The sequence below is a fragment of the Acipenser ruthenus genome, chromosome 58, assembly GCF_902713425.1.
Source record: "Acipenser ruthenus chromosome 58, fAciRut3.2 maternal haplotype, whole genome shotgun sequence".
In the NCBI taxonomy this organism is placed as follows: Eukaryota; Metazoa; Chordata; class Actinopteri; order Acipenseriformes; family Acipenseridae; genus Acipenser; species Acipenser ruthenus.
The window spans coordinates 2,948,886-2,960,538 of NC_081246.1; the positions used below are offsets into that span (position 1 = coordinate 2,948,886).

Genomic DNA, 11,653 nt, shown 5'->3' on the forward strand with positions numbered 1-11,653 from the left:
TCACACTGTGTCAGTTTTGTTGAAGCTCTGATATCTCCACCTGGAATGTTATCCTCTTGTCTGTAAATGCAGCCGGTGCAGTAAACACTTCTGAGGTGTCTTTGTGAAGTTATATTATACATATACAGACTTTTTGGTTTTTTATTTTTAATTACTTTTTGAATATTTCTATAATTGTTCTTTCACGTTGAAAGTGTAGATGATGTTGTGATGATCAGTGAAACAAACTCTTACTTTAATGCATTTTGAATTGTATTTTTTAGGCAGTAGAATGTGAAAAATGTTCAAGGGTGTGAAGACTTTTTCAAGGCACTGTGTATGTGTGTGTGTATATATATATATATATATATATATATATATATATATATATATATATATATATATATATATATAATGTATGTATGTATGAGAGGTTTGTCAGAAATGATTTTTAAATCACATTACTCTTCAGTGACAGATGTTCTGGTTTTTAATGTGCTCCACCAGATGAAACCTTTCCCAGCATTCAGCATTCAGGGTTTCACTGCTGTGTGAATTTGGAGGTGTTTTCTGAGATTTTGTAACTGACTGAAATTCTTCTCACATTCATTACAGTGGTATGGCTTCTCTCCTGTGTGAATTCGTTGGTGTTTTTTAAGACTTCCTGATTCAATGAAGCACTTCTCACATTCTTTGCAGTGATAAGGTTTCTCTCCTGTGTGAATGCGCTGGTGTGCTTTTAAATGTGGCAACTGAGTGAAACTCTTCACACAGTAATTACAGTGGTATGGCTTCTCTCCTGTGTGAATTCGTTGGTGTTTTTTAAGACTTCCTAATTCACTGAAGCTCTTCTCACAGTAATTGCAATGATAAGGTTTCTCTCCTGTGTGAATGCGCTGGTGTGATTGAAGATGTCCCAACTGTGTGAATCTCTTCCCACACTGAGTGCAGTGATGAGGTTTCTCTCCTGTGTGAACACGCTCGTGTGTTTTCAGATGTGATAAACAACTGAAATTCTTCCCACAATCATAACAGTGAAATGAAGCCCCTCCTGTGTGATTTATCTTGTCAGTTTTAGGAGATCCTAGCTTGTTGTTTTCCTCAAGTGTACAGACATTATTTTCAGTAGGAACTTCCTCTGCGATGGGGACACATTCCTGTTCTGTGAATTCCTCTTTAATAGGAACACATTCCAGTCGAGGGACCTCTTCATATTTAACACATGTCAGCTCTGTAACCTGCTTTAGACTTGCACACCACTCCTGGTCAAAGGACTCCTCTTGTGGGTAAAGAGCTTCTATCCTTGGCCCCTGTGCTTCAGATTTAGGCATAACATGGCTCTCTGTGGGATCTGTGTGAAAGAAAATTGTACACAATTAGAACTCTTACATACTATCCAGGTTCCTCTACAAAGCCAGACCCTTGTCAATACTCTACTGAGAGATGTCATTGGATCATTCTGGAGGAAGAATTTATGAGAAGGGGTATATTTGGTTTTATTTATTTTTAAATGGATATAGTGGACCCGGTTACATTCCCTTGAGCTGGGAACGAGGCTGGATCAATGCATCAATGCCTCCACTAGGCAGCATAACCGGTGTGGTAAAGTATATGGAAAGGCTATAGAGGGGAAGTATATTGGGCCCCACATAACCCAAAGTTTGTACCCCATGGCTTAATGATGAAGGCAGTTAGGCTGAAACATTTCTGTTTTTAACTTTGTTCTTTTAAAATAATAATTAATAAAATAATGGAAATTTGACCTACAATCTATTATTATGGTGTTGCACCTTGTGACTGAGATCGAATGATTCTTGGTGTTAGATCTCCCCCCCCCCCCCCCCCCCCCGACCTGTGAGGCAGCTGCATAAAGGGAACAGAGTACCCTGGACTAAATGGCACGGCAGTTTATTCCCAGGGTTAGATGGAAGAAGTCGGCCATCTAGAAAGGGGGCAAAGCTACAGTATACAAACTCAATTACCCGGAAGGGAAACGCTGTGGCATCCACGGATTGGAGGAGCGGATGCGCTTGTTGACCAAGGGGTCATGGTTATATTAAAGGACCAGAAGGAGAACCTGTATGGTGAAACGTGAGTGTTTTGTTTTTGTTTGTCGTTAATAATACTGTTTGTAATTATGTGGGCGGGTAACACAATCCAGAGCTTTCGCAAAAGGCCAGCATTAAACCCGAATCAACAACACTGCACTTTTGTTTAACACTAAAGAACTGTGTTCACCACGAGCACTAGAGCACGCACTGTGGACTGGTGTTTGTGTTTGCGTATGTGTTATGTGTGGGTGAACTAAAAACGGGACTGTTATTATTTCGGGGCCAACCTGTGGATTACAAATAAGCAAAACACGCCACTGTACTGCTTCATTACCATTGTTATTATTTACTGTTGTTTTGCCATCAGGCCATTGGATTTAAAAACCATTAAACAACATTGCACCTGGATTATACTTGCCTGTCTGTTTATTGATCACCTGCACACTGCTAACCACTTTGCCACAACCTCCACTTGCATTAACCCTTTGCTGCCGACGCGCTCTAATTTCATAGCTTTTGTTACGATGATGAAACGTGATATATCAGCCGTCCAATCAACTATCTTGTTTGTTTTTTATCATTAGGCCATAGCTATGGCTATGCTGAATATCCCCATGTAATTGGCTGCAATGGCTGTGGCTTTTTCTAAATTTGTGTTTCATTTTTGACTTCAATGGAAAATTGTATTAACACTCACCCGTTTGAAACGTCTATATCTCCCATTCTACAAGCCCAAAAGTGCTGATCTATAACTCATCCGAAAGCTAAGAACTGGGACTAACTAGTTGCCATTTTATTTTTTCCTGTTACTATGCTTTTTAAAAAATTACTTCCAGAATGTGTGTCTGTGTGCGTATGCGTGCAGCTGCAGGGCACACCAGACAAAAAACTGAGACAAAAAACGAATTACTGAAAAGACATCTAAGATAGCCCTCTTATAAATGTTTTACTGTTATTTTTAATTCTATACATTTTATTTTATTTCGTGTCCTGTTTTGAAAATGTTATTCTGGACGGAGGCGAAAGTAAATATGACATCTGCCTGATCTCTAGCTAGCTAACTTAGTATATTTGCCGTGTAAATGTTGTTTTTATCATTATTTTGTTGCTTATCAGTGTAAGTCGTTTCTCTGTGTGTAAACGATGGGTAAGTATTTAGCTGTAGTCATTACTTTTATTATTATTTAGCTGTTTATTATTGGTAGTTTTTTTTACCCTATACATACAGTATTCGCAAGTTTCTTCTTTTAAAAAAACAAATAAATAAATAATAATAATCATACTCAACATCTTGTGTGGCATACACATTGAGAACTCTACACAAATAATTTACTTTAATCACATAGTGGATTATATTATATTTCCAGGTTTCTTCAGTTTCACTTTCAGTCTACGTCCGCCATTTCGGCTCTATTAGGCACATTGTTTTGCATTAGAAAACCTTATGTAGCTCTGCAACTGTAAAAGCAAATCCAGTTCTGATTACATCTCCCATGTAGTCTAATTTTTTTACTAGAGTGTTTGGAAAAATATGAATTTGCACATTTTTGAAATATTAATATTTCATATTTCAATATTTTTGGAGTAATCTTATAGACACACTGCTGCGCAAAAGTCTTGGATTCATTCAGGAGTTACAAAATATATTGATGTTATGAGCATCAACAATTTACTCAAAGCCTCCACTAGTGTTTTCCACTATTATAACAACTTTGACTTATTAACACAGCTTATTTGGGGTGAGAAGAAACCAAGTTTGTCATTTAGCAATCTTTAATTCACGTTGATCAGAATCTTCAAAAACTCAAAGTAAACTATACATGAGCAGCTAATATGAAGTGTTGTAGTAGCGAATCCATCACATTTACCCAGTGGTTCAGTCCAAGGGGGGGGGGCAGGGGGGGCTGCGAGATTCTTATTGCTTCGCAGATCGCATAACCACACCCCCTTTTGTACCATCAGTCACGCCCCCTTGGTTAGCGAGTGCAGCCGTTTCTCTTCCAATCCACGGTTGCCAGATCACTTCCCTTCTGGGGCAATGACATGGTGTACTGTGGCTCCGCCCCCTTTCCACCTTCCCCTGGAATGAATTGTCATACCATCCAGGGAGGGAGATTTATAATTAAGAATCATTCTTCCTCTCACACCACCCCCTTGTCAATCTTACTGTTGCACCAATTAGAAAAGCTACTTGGAGGCAATTGCCAACCCCCTTCCTTTTTATAATATCCGCCCTTACTGTGGCACCACAGCAGTCGGATACGCGACGGACTACTGATGATAAATTACTAAAATGAATACATTTACAAAATACATTGTGTGGTTAAAGCAGATCATGTTGTTCCCCCTCTCCCCTTCTTTAGTCCTCTTGCAGGATGCTATGCCTGGTTAGGCTGTGCTCAGTGTAACACGCTGTGTAAACAGGTAGTTTCACACATCCTTTAATAGGTAAACGTTTTTCCATCAAACAAAGGATTACTTGTATTACAGCTAACGTAGTCTATCTATTAATTTTCCATGTGGCAGTGGATATGTTGGCAAAACCCTTAGACCTCTCAAAACCAGACTAGCAAATATAAAAGTGCAGTAAGGCGCAATGACCCTACATCCCCGATAGCCAGGCATTTCAGCGAGTTTGCGCATAATGTAAATTCTTTGAAATGCATAGGAATAGAAATCGTTTCTGTATGTAGAAGAGGAGGTGATGTTGCTGTTAAATTATTGAGAAGATAAACTTTTTGGATTTTTAAACTAAACACATTATTGCCCAAGGGACTCAATGAAGACTTTGAATTCTCAATCTCTCTAGTTATTATTATTATTATTATTTATTTCTTAGCTGACGCCCTTATCCGACTTACAATTGTTACAAGATATCACATTATTTTTACATACAATTACCCATTTATACAGTTGGGTTATTACTGGAGCAATCTAGGTAAAGTACCTTGCTCAAGGGTACAGCAGCAGTGTCCCCACTGGGGATTGAACCCACAAAGAGTCCAGAGCCCTAACCACTACTCCACACTGCTGCCCATGCGTTAGTTAGTTTACTTGACTGTTTAATATTCAATAATGACTGCTATTAATTGTTTAATTGTATGCATTCAGCTCCAATCTATATTCTCTGGGTTATTAGTATAACTCTTTTTAACCTTTGTTAGCCTAAATATGATATTGATATATTGTTTGATAAATACATTGTATAATATGCCATTCATTTTTTGTTCATGTAACAAATGACAAGGATTATTCAAATGTAAAGCATGTTGTGTTATATTGAATATAAGATGTTATTTATTGACTGTAAAATGATTCTCTGAGTAATTATACATACTCAAAAGAGCTCAGTATCACAGGCACCTGTGAACACTGATGAAGCCTACAGGTGAAACACGGTCATGACTGAGAACTGCACATCTTGCTAAAAATGTTTTTAATTTAAAATAAAAGGAAATACTTTAATTTTTGAGTGTGCACCTTTTTTTGGATTTCTTTATCGTTATAAAATCGTATGGTGCTTGTTACTTACATGAGAACCCTCTTATGTTACTGTCGATTTTATAAATCTATTTATACTATTATTATTCATACATTTAAACAGCTATCCCCAGCAACCTTCATTTCGTGTAATAAAGCTTCTCACGATGAATCTCGGAGAAATATGACCATCAGGGTATTTGATTTTATTTTTGCCTATTTGCATACCAGTAATTCTGATGCATTATCTGCTAACGTGTACAAAGCATTGCTCTTAACAATAGCAGATATATTCATGAGAAAATAAGCACTTACGATCAGATACGTGCATTGAGATTGAGGTGTGTTCAATGCATGAAAAATAAATAAAACACATGGTCAGCTTTATGATAAAACATTATGTTTTAGTTTATAACGCTTTCATTCAAACAGCACCTGTAGAACTCCTCTGTTTGGACACTATCACCCTTAATTTAAATGCACTTTATTTTGCTCTTATCTGCCCCCTATTTTACTGCATTTAATCCTGTACTTCAGAATACTGTAATTTGCCAAGTGTTTAACCTGTAGTATTTTGTATTTAATCACATCCTGATGTAACTATCACTATTTAATCATATCCTGATGTAACTTTCACTATTATCTGCTGTATTATTGAATTGTGTTTTGTCACACTTGTACTTTGCTTGAACAAAAGTTATTGTATTTATCTTGCTCTTATTGTATTACTTGTACTGTAACACTTGAAATGTATTTGCTTACGATTGTAAGTCGCCCTGGATAAGGGCGTCTGCTAAGAAATAAATAATAATAATAATAATAATAATAATAATAATAATAATAATAATAATAATAATAATTTAATAGCATAATATATAATACATGTATCTAATCATTTACTGTATTATCAGTTGGAATGACCAAGCAATACCATAAAAATAAATAAATAAATAAATAAATAAATAGATAAAAATCTTACCTTGAAATAATCCCTGGTTCTCGTTCCTCTGAAAGTCTTGTTCATTGCAGTCGGGGTTCATGTTTCTGAGAGGTTGTTTAATGTCTGCATCTGCAGCGTTCATGCATTCCCGCACTGCTTTCAACTCGCTCTCTGATATTTCCAATCTCAGCTTCAGACTTTCATTCTCTTTCTCCTTTCCAGCCATTTCCATTCGGAATTCAGTGAATTTGCCGCCGACAACTTTTGTGATTTGGCACAAGACGGTGTCTACAGCCGCTTTCACTGCGTGCTCGATGGTAGAGGCGAGCTCGTCTTGAAAGAACGACACGGAGACGCTGACGTCCATCTTCACTGAGTTTAGCATGAGACTCGCGTAGCAGAATCCTCTGTTTTGAAGTATTTTTTTTTTACTGGTGAATTAACGTTAATATAAAATCCGCACTTCTGGTGTGATTTAAAAAAAAAACAGACTCGTTTTACTTTTGCGAGGAACAACTTTCACGCTCCACGCTGTCTGACTTCTTAAATAAAACAGAAAAGAAAAAGTCGGTAATAGTGGGCGTGGCTTTTTGGAACACGTGTTAAAGGCTACAGAAACACTGTAAATCCCTACGGTGGCCCCGAAGGGAAGAGGGGAATTCATCCAGAACGCGGACTCGAACAGCGCAACTCTCACAGGTAGCTTAAATGCATGCCAAAAAAAAAAAACGCGTGTCTTTAGAAACGTCTTCTTTAACGTGCATGCTAAGACATTTACTAACTTTTTCGACAGGACGACATGATTTATTTGTGATGTGTACAATCAGTTATAGTTTATTTTTTTTAATTAAAAACGTCTTTGACATGCGCGGCTAAAATAACCTTTAGCTACGCGATCTACCTGTTTATAAATTATTGTGCCGGTTTCAAAGTAGCCTATTTTTTATACATTTTTTTTGGATTTCAAAACTTGAAAGTCGAAAGTAAATGCTCACGAAAGTTTTCAGGAATGTTGTTGCTGTGTGGTTTGTGTTGTGTTATGTTTGGAATAAACACAAGTCGTGTAAATGATATTAAAAATGCATAATGCATTACATATAACGTTATTGTTTACAGATATTTGTTTATATATTTATTTTATATACAGCACACACAAACACACGATTGATATTGGGTGTATATACAATAAGAAACACAATATGAGGCACTTTTTTACCCAGAGAATTGTGAGGGTCTGGAACCAACTCCCCAGTAATGTTGTTGAAGCTGACACCCTGGGATCCTTCAAGAAGCTGCTTGATGAGATTCTGGGATCAATAAGCTACTAACAACCAAACGAGCAAGATGGGCTGAATGGCCTCCTCTCGTTTGTAAACTTTCTTATGTTCTTATGTTCTTATATATATATATATATATATATATATATATATATATATATATATATATATATATATATATATATATATTTTTTTTTTACTTTACAGGAAGGACTTTGAAACAAGTCAACTGCTGAGCAAAATTGAAGATGAACAAGCTTTGGGTGCTCAACTTCAAAAGAAGATTAAGATGGGCTGAATGGCCTCCTCTCGTTTGCAAACTTTCTTATGTTCTTCTTATGTTCTTATACCAAATTAAACAGCATACAATAGCATAGTCTATGGCTGTATTATTTGGTATCCCCTGTGCATTTCAGGCAGTGGGGCTCCTAGAAATGTCAAACATGCACAGTATGTCTTCCTGTGCGCCATTATCACACACAAAGGGTTTGATTGATATTGAGTGTATTTACAGTGCGAAACACAGGGGATACCCAATTAGACAGCTGACAATATCTTAATCTATGGCTTTCTGTTTACTGATGTTTTAATGTTCTGCTATTGTGAATGTTATTCTATCCTGTTCATTTTCTTGATAGAGAACAACTTATTAAAATATTCTATCATTTAAAAAGATAATTGCTTGAGGGTAAACACTGTCCCATGTCGCATGGGAAAGAGAATGTAAAAGATCATATGACATGTTCACAGGCTCTGGTTTATTACATGACAATATATATAATCCACATGTTGTTTGTTGTGTTGTATAGTGTCATTACTTCTCATTAAAGCCTCTGTAGGATTTGGCTTTGTATTTATGTATTTTTTTTTTACTGTAGAGCATTTAAAACAGTTCATGCTTTGTCTTAGGAGTATGCAGTGTTTTATTACAGTATGCACTGTTTCCTTCATTGCACTAGTTCCAATCTTTTTAAAACTCAGAAAAAAAAGCTTGCTGGCCCAGTGTTTGTGCGATGGACTGACCATCTGGATTTTAATCGGACCACTCACAGAATCGGGTCTGGTCCGCATCCCTAGTCAAAACTACATTGTCAAGAGCAAATTTTCAAGTTTAAGTTTTGAAAATTAGTACTTTCATTTAAACCAGTCAGTGTAATATAAGAACATAAGAACATAAGAAAGTTAACAAACAAGGGGAGGCCATTCAGCCCATCTTGCTTGTTTGGTTGTTAGTAGCTTATTGATCACAGAATCTCATCAAGCAGCTTCTTGAAGGATCCCAGGGTGTCAGCTTCAATAACATTACTGGGGAGTTGATTCCAGACCCTCACAATTCTCTGTGTAAAAAAGTGCCTCCTATTTTTTGTTCTGAATGCCCCTTTATCTAATCTCCATTTGTGACCCCTGGCCCTTGTTTCTTTTTTTAGGTGAAAAGTCCCCTGGGTTGACATTGTCTATACCTCTTAGGATTTTGAATGTTTGAATCAGATCACAGCGTAGTCTTCTTTGTTCAAGACTGAATAGATTAAATTCTTTTAGCCTGTCTGCATACGACATGCCTTTTAAACCCGGGATAATTCTGGTTGCTCTTCTTTGCACTCTTTCTAGAGCAGCAATATCCTTTTTGTAACGAGGTGACCAGAACTGAACACAATATTCTAGCTGAGGTCTTACTAATGCATTGTAAAGTTTTAACATTACTTCCCTTGATTTTAATTCAACACTTCTCACAATATATCCGAGCATCTTGTAGGCCTTTTTTATAGCTTCGCCACATTGTCTAGATGGAGACATTTCCGAGTCAACATAAACATGATATTTATAATGCACATTTTTATTGCCTGCCTGCGTGCAGTACTTTACACTTTTCTCTATTAAATGTCATTTGCCATGTGTCTGCCCAGTTCTGAATGCTGTCTAGATCATTTTGAATGACCTTTGCTGCTGCAACAGTGTTTGCCACTCCTCCTATTTTTGTGTCATCTGAATTTTTAACAAGTTTGCTTACTATACCAGAATCTAAATCATTAATGTAGATTAGGAATAGCAGAGGACCTAATACTGATCCCTGTGGTACACCACTGGTTACCTCGCTCCATTTTCACACGATCTCCCTTTCCTAAAACCATGCTGGCTGTCTCCCAGGATATTGTTACCATATAGGTAATTTTACATTTTGGATTTTATTATAGTTTCCATAAGTTTACATATAATAGAAGTCAGGCTTATTGGTCTGTAGTTACCTGGTTCGGTTTTGTCTCCCTTTTTGTGGATTGGTATTACGTTTGCTATTTTCCAGTCTGTCGGGACCACCCCTGTGTCAAGAGACTGTTGCATGATCTTGGTTAACGGTTTGTAAATAACTTCTTTCATTTCTTTGAGTACTATTGGGAGGATCTCATCCAGCCCAGGGGATTTGTTTATTTTAAGAGCTCTTAGTCCCTTTAACACTTCTGCCTCTGTTATGTTAAAGTTATTTAAAACTGGATAGGAACAGGTTGACATGTGGGGCATGTTGCCCGTATCCTCCTTTGTAAAAACTTGTGAAAAGTAATCATTTAATATATTTGCTATTTTTTTCTTCGTCTATGATTTTGCCATTTGTGTCTCTTAGACATTTAACCTCCTCTTTGAATGTTCTCTTGCTGTTATAATAATTGGAAAAACATTTTAGAATTGGTTTTAGCCCCCTTAGCAATGTTCATTTCTATCTCTCTCTTGGCCTTTCTAACTTCCTTTTTGACTTGTGTTTGCAGTTCCAAGTACTCTTTCTGTGTGCTTTGTTTTTGGTCCCTTTTAAACGCTCTGTAAAGTGCCTTTTTTTGCTGAATTTTTTTTTTAATTAATCTATTAAACCATTTTGGCCATTTTGTTTTACATTTAGATTTGTCTACTTTTGCAATAATTGTTTTGCGCCTCTGGTACTACATTTTTTTAAAAACACCCATCCTTTTTATGTGGATGTTTTCTCTATTTTGCTCCAATCTACTTCTGTAAGTCTCTGTTTCATTCCTTCATAGTTTGCTTTTCTAAAATTGTAAACCTTAGCTTTAGTCATTACTTTTGGGGTTTTAAAAAATATTTCAAATGAGACCATGTTGTGGTCTGAGTTTGCCAATGGCTCTCTGACCTCTGTTTTAGTTATTCTGTCTTCGTTATTTGAAAAGACTAAATCAAGGCATGTCTCCCCTCTAGTCGGTGCCTTGACAAATTGCGTTAGGAAGCAGTCATTTGTCATTTCCACCATTTCAATTTCGTCTGTCGTGCCCCCCCATCGGGTTTTCCCATTTTATACAGGGGAAGTTGAAATCCCCCATTAGTATGGCTTCTCCTTTTCTACACGCATTTCGAATGTCATTGTATAACAGATTATTTTACTCAGCGTCTGGACTTGGCGGTCTATAGCATGCTCCTATTATTATGCCCTTTGTATTTTTGTCCATTATTCTGACCCATATTGATTCTGCATTGTTTTCTTTGTCCTGATTTAACACCTGGGCTTCAAGGCTATTTCTTATGTATAGCGCTACCCCTCCGTCTCTTCTGTCCTGCCTGTCTTTCCTATACAGTGTGTACCCACTAATATTATATTCGTCTCCATCACTCTCAGACAACCAAGTTTCTGTAACACCTATCACATCATAGTTACTTGTTAGTGCAGTAGCTTCAAGTTCTAACATTTTTGTTTCTGAGACTTCTAGCATTTAGATAAATACATTTAAAGGCTATCTTACTTGAGTTGTTGCCCTTGTTTTTATGTGGTCTCATGTGGGTAATATATTAATACTATGTTTGAGAAACATTCCTAACTAAATTAATTATAACATGTTTATGGTAATACGTTAACTTTAAAGATGATTTTTTTCTTTTTTTTTTTGTCAGTAACTACACTGCGGTATTTGCAGCTATCATTGTGAGTGATGACA

At 36.7% G+C, this 11,653-nt stretch overlaps 2 protein-coding genes across 2 annotated transcripts in view; both read right to left on the reverse strand.

Moving 5' to 3' along the window:
* LOC117971126 (zinc finger protein 300-like) overlaps positions 1 to 11,653 on the reverse strand; it is a 199,828-nt gene that overhangs the window by 22,868 nt on the left and 165,307 nt on the right. The window lies entirely within an intron of this gene.
* Positions 378 to 6,920, reverse strand: LOC131724951 (zinc finger protein 397-like). Its single transcript, XM_059018099.1, has 2 exons — positions 6,490 to 6,920; positions 378 to 1,330 (listed from the first exon to the last, which is right to left on the reverse strand). Exons 1-2 carry the CDS (start codon positions 6,833 to 6,835, stop codon positions 513 to 515), a joined length of 1,164 nt encoding a protein of 387 aa, XP_058874082.1. The 5' UTR covers positions 6,836 to 6,920; the 3' UTR covers positions 378 to 512.

Excerpts from the sequence above, each read along its gene's own strand:
- LOC131724951 (XM_059018099.1), bottom strand. The coding sequence starts at position 6,835 with ATGCTAAACTCAGTGAAGATGGACGTCAGCGTCTCCGTGTCGTTCTTT. Across the intron at positions 1,331-6,489 it reads GAACCAGGGATTATTTCAAG|ATCCCACAGAGAGCCATGTT; the intron begins GTAAGATTTTTA and ends TCTTTCACACAG.